At 34.7% G+C, this 16,586-nt stretch overlaps 1 protein-coding gene across 1 annotated transcript; it reads right to left on the minus strand.

Annotated features, from left to right (window-relative positions):
• LOC18771471 (probable disease resistance protein At4g27220) lies at nucleotides 559-16,586 on the minus strand. The gene is made up of 6 exons (XM_020568844.1): nucleotides 16,341-16,586; nucleotides 5,905-8,724; nucleotides 4,425-5,204; nucleotides 3,674-4,314; nucleotides 3,553-3,572; nucleotides 559-2,507 (listed from the first exon to the last, which is right to left on the minus strand). Exons 2-6 carry the CDS (start codon nucleotides 8,662-8,664, stop codon nucleotides 2,500-2,502), a joined length of 4,209 nt encoding a protein of 1,402 aa, XP_020424433.1. The 5' UTR covers nucleotides 8,665-8,724; nucleotides 16,341-16,586; the 3' UTR covers nucleotides 559-2,499.

The following is a 16,586-nucleotide window of genomic DNA, read 5'->3' on the forward strand; positions in this document are numbered from 1 at the left end:
CTGCCAAATTGGGACCTGTCACACGATTCTGTTGGGGTGCTGTTTCTTGGCCGGAGACGGCCGAATGATGCGGGAATCGTCGTCGGAAGCCATTGGGGTCGTGGTGGCTGTAACAGAAGAGAGAGAGAGAGATATCTGATTGGTCACTTAAAAATTTGACTTTTTGGAATATTTACAGTTGTGTCACTGCACTTCCATTGGCCATAACCTCTTCGTTAAAACTCTGATTTGAGCCCACTACGTGTCTACGAACTTGTATCGATGCGCTCTATGCAATAGTGCCATTCATTTCCCCAAAATACAATCAGATTAAAAAGTGACCAAAATGACCATATCCCAAGGGCAAAATTGTAATTTCATGATTAAATAAGTTAAATAATTTAAACGAATAATTAAAATTTGGTTGAGGTGTTACATTTGTATTTTTTTTTTGGCTTTATTTCTCATCATATCATAGTTGTAGTATTTTATTCTTATGACTATAGTATGACTCACATCATGATTCGGGAATATTCCTTATTTTCAAATTGGGTCGTGACAATTTACAAGGGTGCTTTACAACGAAATAGATATAGTAATCAATTAGAAATATATCTCTTAATTATACAATGATAATCAATTATATAAAATAAGAAAGTAAATCCCTTAACTAATTAAGAAAATAAATCTCCTTAATTAACTAAGAATGCTCACGTCCTCAATTCACCTCTGAAATATGATTGCTACATTCAACAATATATGAAGACTTATTCCATTTTCTATTCTGTGGTGCTGATCTTGTAATTCCCTCGTCTCAGCCTAGGCATAGATAAACCAAGATTGCATAGTGAAAGAATGAAAATGAAACAAATTTAAAGCTAGAAAATGAAAAATAACTTAGAGTTATTGTTAGTTTTTAGTTTTCATTTTCTACAATAGTCCATACACATCCTTCCACCTCCCTCCTACCATCGTTCCCCTACCGTCCTTCATCGCTGACATTTTCATATATTTCCTTTATCTTTATCTCTTTCAAGAATATTTAATTTAATTTAATTTATTTTTTAAAAAAGAGAAAAACTTACCATCTCAATATCTGTATCCTTAGAAAAATATTCGCAAAGTTCAAATGAGACCAAATATCTCCAATCATCGTCGTCAGCACTCTTTTTGTCTTTGCTTGAACTTGTGTAAAACGATTATGTGAGAGTGACTGGTCAAGGCCCTAAGCCAGCAGAACAACCTATGATTGAAAGATTTGATGTTTCGGACCTTAAATCTTTGAGAGAGAAAATTTTCTTATGTACCAATCAGACCAGTAAGTCACTAAAAAAAACCTATGAGAAATTGGCAACATCTCTATATAAATTATGTGAATGATTATTTTCACTTGCTACAAGTGGCACCTTTTCTTGTATGGAGGTGGAGAGTACCGATGAAATGCTCTCTGAAGTACTCCTATATATTTTCACGAAGAGAAAGAGATAGGGAGATAGTTAACATCATTGGGGAGCTAACCTCGTCTAATCCTCTAGTATTAACAAACAAAACAAAAATGAAAAAAAAAGAAAGAGTTATAACGACTAAACAAGGAAGAATGGAGGCAACAAGGCAAAACAAAGGAGAGAAGACATCAAATGCACATGATCTGAGAATGGAGAAATGCTCTAGATTTATAGGGAAGAGAGGCTCTGATTTTGTTTTTGGTAGAAAATACAATCTTCCATAAAAATTTTGCACACAGGAAAAGGGAGATGTATGGAAATATAACTAAATGTGAGCTTTCAATTTGTTTTTCATAATTTAAAAGATGGTGTCAAACATTAAACGAAAGTAAAAACTATATATGATTTTAATTTTCCTTTTTGGGTCATGTTAGGAAGACCAATTTTAGATACCAACTTATGTATCATCTCTCTAATAGAGGTGAAGTCGGCCAATATAATGGGTCCTACGCTTTATTAGAAAGATAGTGCACAAGTTAGTATCTAAATTTGGTCTCTCTAATATTTTCCTTTTTATATTCTTCAACACTTGGAACATTTGTCTCAGATCTTAACAGTATAAATACAAGCAGACCCTTATGGTTTCTATGAGAAACCCATTGCCTCTGTGGGCCTCATGCTCAATTGTCATGACAATGACTATTCGATGCTTATACAACATTAAGCTTCAATCAGCCCTAGGGAAGCCAAACTGGCATACCCACCCCCATTGATGGGAAATTGAAGAATGAAAAATTAACCCCATTGATGGGAAATTTGTTATCAATGCTTCTGAATGTGGTATTAGTTGAACCATCAGATCCGCTTAAACATTTGAATGATATACAAATGAAATCCAATACATGAATTATAATACACTTCAACACTTGGAATTGAAATGGGATTGTTTCTCAAGAATTGATGAGGTTAGAGATGTGAAATTGCAACTTGCTATTCCAAACTTCAAGAACTCACTTTGTAGAGTCTGTATGCACATCCTCATAAAATTCTTCAGAACAGAACTCAAACCTCCTCATCAATGTGCTGAAAAGAGGGAAACAATATTAAGCTAGAAAAATAATACTCATCAGCTTATACTAAAATCGAATAAACGCAATAAATTACACCACATTGAAAGTGTTCATCCAATGCACTAAATGTGAGAATCGTCAACTTGGGACTTAAAAGGAGCCTCAGGGTGTTTTTGATAATGATGCAGAAAGCTACAACATTCATAAATCTCTAGACTAATCTACAAAAATCAAATTTCAGAAGGCTCTAAATACTCTGCCTAGGGTTTTTTTTTAACTGAAGAAACTGTAGAACAACATATTTTGAGATACTTAGATCAGAAACTAGCTAGAGAAAATTGAATTATGCTATCATCACTTAGTCCCACAAATCCGTAAAGAATGTGACCATGCTGACCAATATTCCTATCAATATAATTTAACAAAACAACAGCATGATCATATCACTAAAAACAGAAAAGTTCCTTCAATTCCTATATATCATCACATGGAGATGCAAAATACATTAAAGAAATCTATCAAAAACCCAGTTAACGTAAATCCTAGCCGTCTATAAATCTCGTCTTAATGATTTCCTTTGTGCGATTTGGCTTGCAAGAAGAAGTATTTTGTTCAACAAGAGAAAGGGTGTGAAGAGAACGATGTACAGATATAAGGGTACATTTCTCTCTCATATTTTAGGGCACCCAGGGGTCTCCTTATTTTAAGATCAAGACAGGAGCATATTTGGAGTTGGGTTCCTGACATTCACTCTAAATTTTAACTTAGAATCTCATTTAGGGAGGAGCCCATTGGAGATGTTCTAACGAGATACCACATCAAAATTAGGTTGTTTGTTTTGTTTGAGTCTACCATATCACAATGATAGAACACTTGAATTAAAAAAACCCCAAACACACATGAAATACATTGTAATTTATTGTCAAATCGAAGCTTAAACAATCTCACACGTAATTGAAGCTTAAAAAACCTCAAATGCGTTTTTTTTTATAGTAAGATTTGCAAACATCAGTGTTTCCTTAATATAGAAGTTTGAGATGGCAACGTTATATACTCACCTCTGCACTTCTGTGTTTCCCTGTATTCAAAAGAAAAGAATGTGTATTATTGAGATGCAATCAGGTTTGAAAAAGAAACACTTTTATTGTTATATTGTTGACTAAACATTCAAGAGCATACCTTTTTTCATGAATGTTCCCTATAGTGCTATTGAGGTCCCCCATCCACTCAGACTTTCCGAACTCTGTCTGTACTTTGATTACAGAATGTGCGTTGACAACCTTAGAAGCAAATGTCCTTAAATCTGGACATCTTATAACCTTCAATTCCCTCAAACATGGAAACTTCAAAGTATAAGCTTCAATAGAGAAACAAATGAGGTTTGGTAGATCTTCAAGCGTTATGGAATTCAGTTGACGAAATGTAATTTCCTGGTCAGCACATTCAGTATCTGCTTCTGCAATAACTTGTTCAATCTTCTGACAGTTCCCAACTTTTAAGTCCTTTAAACTGATAAGGAGCTTGGCTACAGTTGACAAGAACAAATATCGCAAACTGCCACAGTGGGATACACTTAAGAATGTTAAGTTTCCAAAGCCTGTGATATGAGGCGAACCGCCCGTTTCCCATACGTGCATTAAACTTGGCAATTTGTTTAACAACAAGTAACACAACTTATTGAATGCTTGAACATTGTGGCTTTCCACAGCCTTTGGTCCCTTGAGTTGGAAAACAACTTCCAATGACTTACAAGATTGTACAGAAAGACGTTCTAGATTATCGTAATCGTTTGAGTCTTGATCAAGATTTGTTGGTGCAACCTAGAAAATCAAACATCAATTGAGTAAACCGTATATAATTTATATAATTTCAATATGGCAATGTCAATTGTCATTCTCAATTGTGGCTCTAAATAAATTGAAATGCTTACCTCTTGATTGACTGGACGTGGCAATATTTGAACAATATTTCTTCTTGAAGTTGGTTTGGTCATTGGGCCACATGAATAAGGTGTACATCCACATGATCTTGATGAAATATCTTCGTCTTCATCTTCGTGATGAGCTGTTGAATCTTTCTCCAACTTTTTTATCTGTGGAATTACTGAAGCCAATGTCTTCAGTTTGTCGCATCTTTTCACAGACATAACTTTGGCGGTTGAACATAAAGAAGTAGAAGCATCAGGACAAAGACTCTCAAGACTCCGAAGCCAGTGTAGATCAAAACTATTTAGTTTGGGAAACAAAGTCATGCTCGTCTGATCCTCTTTTTCATTTTCATCTGCAGATCTGACTATAGTTTCCATTTCCCAGCATTGCGCTATGTTGAGCTCTTCAAGATTCACAAGTAGCCTGGCAATTGAATGTGGGAACACATACTGGAGATCACCACCATCTTGTATTTTTAAATATCTTAAGTTTTGGAAGCCCTGGAATCCACGCGGAATGTTCTTCCAAAGGTGTTGACATCGAGAATCCCGTATGAACAAATTTTGTAAATGAGAAAATGCTGGAACTGCCTGCCCATCCCTAACCATATGGCCTTTCAAATTAAAGAACACATCTACATCGGAATATTCTAGTTTCACTTCTTCTAGATTTTGTAACCATAAAATGCACTTTGATGGAAATACTGCTCTTTCAAAGCTTCTAGAAGATTGATGCACATCATATGAAGTTCCTACCACATTTTGATTCTCAGGCGTTGTTACCTAAAAAGATTAATTAATTAATTAATAGATCAACTTCAGACATTTTCCTCTCAAAAATGAAATTAATAACTTACCAATATGACTTCATATTAAAATATTAATAAAACCAAATATTAAAATAATATTGAGTAGGCAGTTTCTAGATAATAATCATATAAAAGCTAGACTTTGTGGTCGCAAGTCAAACTAAATGCTTCCACGTGGCAAGAATTTTCCAGTAAACAATTTGGAGCTTGTACCGGTAGTTTATAGCTTTGATTTCTCGAATACAATCAATTCAGGTGAAAATATATACATGAAAGTTTTCACGAACTTAAAAAATGAGTCCAAAATTTTTACAAATTCAGGTTGCTTCTTTAGATAGTTCGAGATTTCTAAATATATTATGTAATGAGACCATTAACAAAAATGAATCCAAATTTTTAAAAAATAAATATATGGAATGGATATATTTATGGAATGATTTTCTTTGTGTTCTGCACATGCTCAATTATTTATTTATTTATTTTTTGTAAAGGCAAGTAAACTAAATTCCTCATTTATCAGTATGAGAACATTTTCAGTTTTTAGGAAGAAAATGAGTAAATAATAGTCAAACTAAAGTCAGACCTCATGGCAAGTAAACCAACAAAAATAAAAATAGAGGCACAAACAATTAACAAAACAATTATACTATTCAAGCATCGAAATAATAAGTTACCTCATGGTTGGAGTATAGCTTGTTGGCTTCGTAGAAACCAACGAATTCATTAGATAGACCTTGGAGTATCAAATATATTAATTTAGGGAAAGCTATGATGTCCGAGGCGGTCTCATGTTCCCTCCACTCTTTTGAGACGATTTCTTTCATTTGGGGACACAAGACAACAAGTAAGCTTTGGAGTTGAACCAAGTTGCTTGCTACTGATAGAGAAAATACATATTTTAAAACGGGGCAATTATGTAATTCAAGAGATCTTAAGTTGATAAAAGAGCTCTGTGGAAGTTGGTCGGGGCATATCGCTCTTAGCTCGGGCATCGACTCGAGTTGGATTGATTGGATGAGAGGGAAGGCTGTTTGTTGAGTCCAACTTGCTCCATTTACAAGGTATTCTATCTCAGGGCAGCCCGAAATTGTTAAAACTTTTAAGTGTTGCAATCCCTCTTGGTCTAATTCATTGAGGACATACTTTAAATTCTTAATCTCTTGCAAGTATAAATCTTCACATTTCTTAAATAAGAGTCGAACAGTTTGAATCTCCATGAATTCCGTTGCATCACTGCTAACAATATCCAACTTATTTTCAAATGCATAACAACCTGTTCTTGTAGATGGAATACCTGTAATCCATGGTAGAAACGTTCTGTTGGATATGTGGAATCTTATTGTTGTCTGGATTGTCAAGTAACAGTCTTTTGGAAAGAAGTTGAAATCTGGTATAACTATGACTAAAACCTTCAAATGATTAGACAAAGACATCACCTCAACAAGGCTTGCCATCCTCTTATCTTCGCTTTCTGCTGCTGATTGTTCCCATTTGCAAAAACTATTTTCCATATACAACTCTTCAAGACTAGATAAGCTCGATAAGAGACCATGTGGAATCTTCTCAAGACAATTACAATCCGTGATATCTAACAACCTTAAATGTTTAAGAAGTCCAATTTCCTTTGGTAACTTTAAGATTCTAGAGCATTGACGAAAGCTGAGGATCTCTAAATTTTCCAATCTTCCAATAACATCAGATATATTTGTTAAATAACGACAACCATTTAGGGACAAGGTTCGAAGGCTCTTCAGTAGTCCTAGTGAACTTGGCAAGGCTGAAATCCCCCGCACGTCTACCAATGCTAAAACCTTCAGCTTTTTCATCCCTTTACACATGATGTCCATGCTATTTTCCGAATAACGTTCACCTTCTAAGTGTAGAAGCTCAAGTTTTGGACAATCCAGACCAACTGGGATCTCATCAATATTAATTGGTATCAGTGAGATTGTTGTGTAATGGTCGTATATCTTTGGCCACCCTTTCTTTTCAGCATCACATCTTATTAGAAATCTATGTGGATCTCTTGAGGCAATTGATATGGCAACATCACGAACTATGTCATGCATCTTGGTATGGTCTTTCAATTTGCTATCTAGCAACAAAAACCTTCTTTGAAGTTTGTCAACCAAAGAATGCACTCTATTTCTTGCTTCTTCCACTGAATCAGTGTTACTAAAATACCCTCGACCACATCCATATCTAACCAAATACTCAATTGGAATATCATAATCTTCAGGAAATAAACAACAAAGCAAAAGGCATGACTTCGCTTCATCACTCTCCAATCTATCATAACTCCATTGTATGCTTGAATAAACTCTGTCATTCATCGAAGAGATGCTTCCAGGAGCTGAACTTTGTAGCTGTTTGAGGGCATCATCCCATTCATACTTCCTCTTATTTTCTAGTGCTTTCGCAACAGTTAAAATAGCAATAGGTAAACCTGCACACTCATTCATGACTCGTTTCGCCAAATCAGGATAGTCCAAGGGTTTACCTATGATTTCACGGAAGAGTTCCCATGATTCCTCTGGTGTTAAAACTGGGATTGTAAAAATTTCTTGACTTCCCATTGCATTGCACACTTCCAAGTTTCGTGAGGTCAACATAACTTTGCACCCTTTATGAGTAAGTCCAGAAGGAAGTCCTATAGCCTCAAAATCGAGCTCTGTCCACACATCATCTAATACAATCAAGATCCTATTTATTTCCATGAGTGTTCCGTAGAGCCTTCGAGCTCTTCCACTTTCGGTATTCTCGTCATATTTAAACCCCAGCTCCTCTGCAATTTCTGATTGAATCTTCTGAATATTTGGGCTTTGGGACACAACTGCCATCACAATATTATCGAATACTTTCAATCCTGCCAATCTTTTGATGATTTCTTTCACCATTGTGGTTTTACCCACACCCCCCATACCACAAATCCCAATCATTCTAACTTCTTCATTCTTCAAAACCTCTATCACGCTATTCACACATGTCATTCTGGATTTAAAATCCTTAAAACCTTCTTTGAATGTTGACCATATCATCGGTGGAGGTGCAGGATGGGCAACATTATTATTGAATGTTCTTTCTTTTTGGAGATGACGAACATCTTGTGTAATCTTAGTGGCTTTCCTACTTATGTTCCACCGGTACAAGAATCGCCTTTTCATGTTGACTTCTTCCTCAAAATGCGACACTTTCTGAATTAACTTGTTAACATTTGTTAGCCAACTTTGAACATCAGAGTTGATAACTTCACCATTCCTTTTGGCAGCATTGACCAATTCTTGCACCCCATCTTTCATCTCAAAAAGCTGTTTAAGTTCATCCTTTAGATCTTTCATGTTGGTATCATAGTAAATCAAATAGCCAAATTCTCTGCCTATTGGTGTCACCAAGGACTCTGCAATTTTGGAAGCAATTGAAATAACAATATCCATTTCCTTGTGAGATCAAAGACACATAGATGAAATGCTTATCTCTGTATCTTGTCTCCCAATCTGTACAAAGTCCAATGAAAAATAGATCAATATAAAAATAGGGTTGGCTGTTTTTGGCAAAATTTTATGTCGCATATATTTTATATTTATTTGAACATTTTGTACGACTTTACCATTATCAACGAAATTTTTATTGCCTTAAATGTGACATCTTGTGTACTTCAAAAACAAAAAAATGAAAGCCATCTTTTGTACTTAAATTTTTATGTTTAAATTTTTACCTTTCCGAAGATTATGTTTCTTTAAAGGGATTAAGGTTTTGATTATGTGAAAATTAAATATATAGGTTGATTATAGTACTTCTATTAAAATTTTATTTTATTTGACTACGCCTTTTTTTTATTATTAGCCTCCATTGGAACCAAAAGGAATAAGTTTTATATAGAGGGCTCATCAGCCAAATAGGCTAATTCTTAGCTATATTAAATTAACAAGTTAATTTGTTAATCGTTTTCCAATTCTTACTACGATTTAGCTATATTGATTTTCTAGTTTTATTGGTTTTTAATTTCCTTTGCCAATTAGGTTTTCTTAAGAAAACAAGGGATAAGTAAAGGACCCACTAGTGTAGTGGTATGAAGTATTTACTTCCTCAGGCAAGATTTTGGGTTGGAGTCCTAGCATCCGTGTAGTATGTGTGAGTTTAGTATGCTATCGCCCCTTTTAATAGGAAAGGTCCTCAAAAAAAAATAAAAAAATAAAAAAATAAAAAATAAACCAAGGGATAAGATTGCTAGCCGGCTTTACTCTAGTATAAACAGGTTATTACAGACTCATGTATTCAATTTTTTATGCATGTAATTCCGGACTTTAGTCTCTACAGTTTCTTTTAGGATAGTTTACCCAGAACTCAATTATCTTCATTCTAACTTCTATTCTATAGCTTTATCATTTTATTATATGTATTTTGGGACTGGTTGGGTTCACTAGACAACAACTTATAGACCCTACCCTGCATCAAATTGGTACCAGAGGCTAGGAAAATCCTTCTTTCACACCATGATTGGTCATGGTAGAGGTTGTGGACAAGGGAACTAAGCCCAACACAGATAGATGACTGAGATGCAACTTATAATGGAAGATATGTCGATAGCGGTGCAAGCCCTCCAAAGACAGAAATTCACAGATGCCTATATGGAGATTCTGGAATGCAACCATGGTGATGGTGATCGAGGTGGATTGGAAGAGCAGTTGGTTCGTGCATTGGGTTTGAATGGTGGAGGAATTAAAATTGAAGTTGTTGATTTTTATGGAAATATGCATGTAGAGATTATTTAGATTCACAGGCAATTCTAGAGAATGGAAACCTATGGTAGAAGTGTAAGACATTACATTGTAATAAACCATATTAGAATGGATTAGAACAGAACTCGAGAATATCTGCAGTTCTAGTTTAAAGTGCAGTTTAATTAGAAAACTAGAGCTTTGAGGATTCCTAATCCTACATGGATTAAAACATTCTATCCTAGTGCAATCAGGATTTGTTTAAGTGTTCTTCTATGGGCAAAATACTTAAGCAATGCATATATATAGAGGTCCCTTCCGTAGCAGTCAAGACACACTCATATTGATATCACCCCATCTAGAGAAAGTTAAAGGATTGCATAGGAGAAGAATATTTATATACCTTCACCACAACCATTTTTTAACAAAGTTAGAGTTAGGTTATTATGGGGAGAAGCATTGAAAATGAAAAATTTTATATTGAATAGAGTACCTACTAAACGTGTAAATGCTATCCCTTATGAAGTTTGGGTTAAAAGAAAACCAAGTTTGAATTACCTCAGAGTGTGGGGCTATAAAGTTGAAGCAAAATCATACAATCCTATGGAAAAGAAGTTGGATTCAAAAACAGTCAGTGGCTATTTTGTTGGCTATCCAAAAAGAACTAAAGCCTACAGATTTTACTGCCCTCAAAATACAACCAGATTTGTAGAAACTCAAAGAGCAGTGTTTATAGAATCTAAAAATGAGGCAACAGAAGAAGAAAATTTCGATTTTGATGAAGTTATAATAGAAAATGGAGACACAGTGAATTCTAATGCAGATAACAGAATTCTGGTGTTACCTAGCTTTGACTTGAGTAGCACGCAATCTGTATAGGAAGATGAAATAGTTGGAGATCCAATGATACTTGAACAAGAAACTAAAGAACAGCAAGTTCTGCCACCAGAAAACACAAATGAAAATCAACCAATAGAACAAAACCATGAACAAATGGACATAGAGTTGGGAAGATCACAAAGACCAAGGAAAAGAGCACTAGCTGATGACTACTATGTATATTTTCAAGAATCTAAGCATGATGTGAATGCAATTGATGATCACATGAATTATATGCAAGCAATGTCCAATGAGAAAAGTGAAAATTGGTGGGGAGCTATGACGTCATAATTAACTTTATGGAGAAAGATGGTGTGTAGGAACTAGTGAACCTGCCACAAAATTGCAAATCTATAGGCTGCAAATGGGTTTTCAAAATCAAGAGAAACCCTAAGGGACAAATTGATGGATATAAGGCAAGACTAGTTGCCAAAAGATACACACGACAAGAAGGGATAGATTACAATGAAATCTATTCACCAGTTTCAACTAAAGACTCATTTAGAGTAATCAAGGCATTGGTAGCACATTTCGATTTACACTTACATCGAATAGATGTAAAGACTGCATTCTTGACAGGAAATCTAGAAGGGGGAATAAATATGAAACAACCAGAAGGTTTCATTTAAGAGAAGGGAGAAAATCGATTTATGGTCTTAAGCAAGCTTCTAGATAGTGGTATATCAAATTTACACGTGCTGCTGTATGATGGAGGAGTATCAAGCAACCTCTCACAATTGCATCTACAATGTTAGCAGCATTCTTCGCCTCTTATGAGGCTATTTCTCAAGCTATGTGGTTAAAGAATTTTATCACTAGATTGAGAGTAGCTGAGTCTATACATAGACCCATACAACTATGTAATGACAACAGTGCAGCAATTTTGTTTGCAAAAGGAAACAAAAGGACAAAGGCTTCAAGAATTCTGGATGTTGAGTTTCTTAAAGTTAAACAACAGATAAGAGATGGGTACACTGGTTCGGAACACATCAATACAACAGATATGATTGCAGATCCTCGTACTAAAGGGCTGGTAATTGCAGTTTTTCATATTCATGTTCAAAGTATGGGATTGACAGAAAATATGAGTGGCTGAATTAGTGGGAGTTTCAGTGGGAGTGTTTCTGTTTTAACTAGAGTTTTATTATTTATATTTTGATTAACTAGTAAAGGTTTCGATAGATATTCAGAAAGTTTGAGGATTCATAAAGTGGAATTTTGTTGAGCTATTTTACTGCTTAGTCTTTTTATTTATTTATTTTATGCTTGATACTTGAATATACATATAAGGCAGTCAAGCTAGCAATTGATGTAGCTGCGATGGTACAGTATATTCATGGCATTTGTTCAATTTTAACTAGACATTGGTAGTCATTTAGGGGACTATGAATGAGTATGACATATCTATTAGCACAGACAGTTTAATCATGAACATTCAACAATTTTAATCTTGATCAAAGCCTTATGTGGTTTTGAAGAATCTCAAATGTAATTATAGGAACCTTGAAATAACAGATGTTCAAGTAGTTTCAATAATTCTTTGTTGTTCTTCATTGACAGTGGCTTAGTAGGGATTTTGTTCAGTTATGTTTCACAAGGCCTTAAAGTGTGTAATGCAATTAACAGTTGTGATTATTTGACCAAGTGGGAGACTGTAAGACATTACATTGTCTTAAACCATATTGGAATGGTCTTCTAATCACGTAAGGAGTTGCAGTTTAGTATTAATCAAGAAACAGAACTCGAGCATATCTGCAGTTCTAGTTTAAGGTGCAGTTTAATTAGAAAATTAGAGCTTTGTGGATTCCTAGTCCTACATGGATTAAAACATTCTATCGTAGTGCAATCAGGATTTGTTTAAGTGTTCTTTGATGGGCAAAATACTTAAACAATGCACATATATATATAGAGGTCCCTTCCCTAGCAATCAAGACACACTCATATTGATATCTCACCCCATCTAGAGAGAGTTAAAGGACTGCATAGGAAAAGAAGATTACTACACCTTCACCACAGCCATATCTGACCAAGGTTAGTGTTTAAGTTCAAAGACAATAAAGAATTTACAAGAAGATCATAAGGTGTTTTTTTAAAGCTTAAATTCAAGAGCACCGCACTTCAATGGTGGAAGAGAGGTGAAGAGCAACGTGCATGAAAAGGGAAGTAGAAGATCAACACATGTGAAAGCAAAGTTACGAAAGAAGTTTTTAACGGCTGATTACACTATGGAGTTATATGAAAGGTTTCATAGCTTAAAACAACGAGATACATTCATTGAAGAATATAAATCAGAGTTTGGTAATCTCTCAATTCGAGTTGGTTTGAAAGATAGTAATCAAAAGATGACACAAGTCATTATCTTTCAGGTTTGAATAAGACCATTAGCGATGACATGGCGGTGGGTGTGGTCCGTTTGTTCAACCTAGAAGATGCTCGACACCATGTGTTAATGGAAGAAAAAAAGGTATCATGTTGTGGCAGTAGGGGATAATATGGGTTGGCAAAGAATACAGTTGGTCTTCATAGTGTCCAAAGTGATCATGAAACCAATCCAAGTACCAAAATAAGGTGTAGGAAGTTGGTGGGTACTGATAAGAGTGAAAAAGGGGAGAAAAAAACAACGTTGGTGTTAAAAATTCCAAGGCTGGGAGTACTTCACAAGTTTGATATTTCAATTGTGGAGAGGCATGGCATTTATCTTACACTTGCCCACAAAGAAGAGTAAACTTGGCAGAGGTTAAAGGTGATAAGACCAATTTTTAAAACCCACTTATGTTGTTTAAGGCAAGGAAGAGGAAGTTAGTGATCTTTTACCGGTTAGAGGAAAATCTTTGGTGGTAAGGCGGGTGATGACAACTCCAAAAATTGAGGGTCTTTAGCGTCCACATAATATATATTCTGAACCGCCTTTGGGGTAGAAATGTGTGCAACGTGATTCTTGATGGAGGAAGTAGTGAAAATGTTATCTCGAAGGAGGCAATAAAAAAACTAAAGTTTCCAATTGAGAAGCATCCTAATCCTTACAAGGTTGCATGATTTCGAAAAGGAAACGAAATACCAGTCACTTCAATGTGTTTGGTAAGTTCACTATGGGTAATACTATTAGGGATGAAGATTGATATGATGTTGTCTCATGGATGCATGTCATATCCTATTAGGAAGACCATGGTTGTTTGACAAAGACATGATGCATTCTACTAAAGCTAACACTTATTCATTATATAAGGATGGGAGAAAGTGGACTTTGCAGCCGTGTGAAGGAGGATTCTGCAATGCTGCCAAAGATGCCAAGGTTAATGGTCATTTGAGAGCCCATTAGTGGGAATTTGAGAGCAAGGAGGTGGGACCTATGTTTGACTGTCTCCTAATTTTAGATAACCCTCCTATGTTCGACTATTGTTTGGAAGAAGACTGTGAAGTTTGTCTGAGAGTTGGGAAAGCTTTCGACAGGGTATTTGGTAAGACTAAACAAGTTGAATTTAGTGTTATCTTTAAGGCAGGGGACCAAAAGGGAAGTTGGATTTGAACTTTTGAAGCAACACAATCAACACGCGTTTGAAAGAAAACTGATTAAAGAAATTCGTGAGGAATTGTTGGAGGTGAGATGAATTCCTTCGAAGGAGACACTTTTGAGTATGTTGATTTTCTTGAGGTTGATTCTTTTAATTTACAGACTACTAAGAACTTCGTTGACCTTCTCAACCCTTTGGCTTTTTGGATTGAAACGTTTTTGGGCTGAGAGATTGGTTGCAGAAGATAAATGGTACTGTTCCAGAAAGGATCAAATATTCTAAATATCTATCTATTTGGAATGGGAAGGTTCAATGTCACGGCCAAAGTTCTATGGACTACTTATCTAAGCGGAGGTTATCTTTGGGCATTTTTCACCAAAAGATTGGAATTCGAGGACAAATTCTTCCCAACCTAGTCGAGTTGATGAAAGAGCATCTTTTAGACTTTCCTAATCTAAGTGGGCTCACCATCCAATAAGGCTAAGTTTTAGCTATATTAAATTAATAAATTATTTTGTTAATCATTTTCCTATTCTTAGTAGGATTTGGTTTAATTTCCTTTGTCAATTAGATTTTCTTAATAACCATGGATAGGAATGCTAGGTTGCTTTACTCGTGTAATACGCTATTTAGAGACTCTTGTATTTAATTTTTTTATGAATATAATTCCAACTTTAGTCTATAGAGTTGGGATTTTTGACCTCTAGAACTCAATTATCTTCATTTCAACTTCTATTATATAGCTTTATCCTTCTATGCTCTGTATTTTGGGACTGTTTGGGATGCTGGACAACAACTTGTTGCCCCTTCGCTGCATCAGAAGTGATGATTTGATATGATGTTGATTGGTGTATCTTTTCATGAATTTTTTTTGAGTGTGTAAAACAACATTGCTTGACTAGCACATTACATAATCTATTCTCTGAGCGGTGGTTTGATCATCTCACCCTTTTAATTTTTTTTTCCTAGATGAATTAGTGGTAGAGTCAATGACTACACCAGTTAAGGGTGAATTATATGAGAATGATAAATCTTTATTTATTTATGGTATTTTTGTAAGATTTTGGTGTTATTTTATAAGAGAAATTTATTCTGATCCATAATTTAAGCCCTTTTAATTTATCTTTTATTTATCACACACTCGGCTCTAGATTTATATTCTAGTCTACCCCAGATTCGGAGCTTGACACATTAATTAATGAATTTATCATATAAAAGATTCATTTATCTTTTAATTTTATTTTAATTTATTTTTTGAAGACAACGACATAACATTTTCAACTCAAAGAAGAACAATCCCAAAAAAATTGGGTTGTTGTTAATTAACTAGGGTTAATTATCAAACTTCATTCAATTGTTTAATTATACACGGATTCAGTTATTATTAAATTATTAAATTATGTATCCTTAAATTCCTTCACTCGTCGCATTTTAGTCATTTTATTGTTAAATTATTTATTTTTGCCTAGTATATGGTTTATCTTTTAGGGGTAATATAGACTTTTCGCTGGGCAATAGTGAAAGCCAGTTCAAATTAGCTGAGGATCACCTTAAGCAATATAGACTTTTAACTTGTTGCTTGCTTATATGAATTGCATATATACAAGAGTAAATGAATCTTTTATCAATGTTTGTTTTTTGGTCATCGGAGTTTTGCCGCTAAGGTTTCTTTGGATTGAATCTATTTTTTTTTCTTTTCTAAAGTATTGTAGGAGAAAACATTTGTTTAAAGTATTAATAATTTTTACTAAAAAATTCAAGGGTATTGTTGGAAAACTGAACACTTTGTCATTCCTAATACTACACCTTATTTCAGTTTTTTCACATTAATAATTTTTACGAAGACAATGAAAAATATATCTTTCACGAGATTGATATACTATTTGCATCTATATACATATATCAAATTATCTAATTGTGTGTGTGTGTGTTTTTCAATGGATCAGAGTAAACCCAACAACCATATAGTGCAAAGATAGAAAGTTTTCAAGATGTACTTACCTCTAATATGCTTGTATAAGTGTAGTTTCTCCACCAATTGTTATGAGAAACATAACATTGAATGAAAAATCACGAGGATGAGGCAATCAAGGAGAAGGCAATACAAACAACTGAATTATGAGAAATACGAAAGCAATGCATAAGCAGAGAACTCAAATGGAAAAGCCACTATGAGTTTTCCTACGCTATAAATAGACAAGGGAAAGATAACGAACCAGGCATTGCTTCAAGAGAAGGTAATTCCAA

The sequence above is a fragment of the Prunus persica genome, chromosome G7 (genome assembly GCF_000346465.2).
Source record: "Prunus persica cultivar Lovell chromosome G7, Prunus_persica_NCBIv2, whole genome shotgun sequence".
Taxonomy (NCBI): Eukaryota; Viridiplantae; Streptophyta; class Magnoliopsida; order Rosales; family Rosaceae; genus Prunus; species Prunus persica.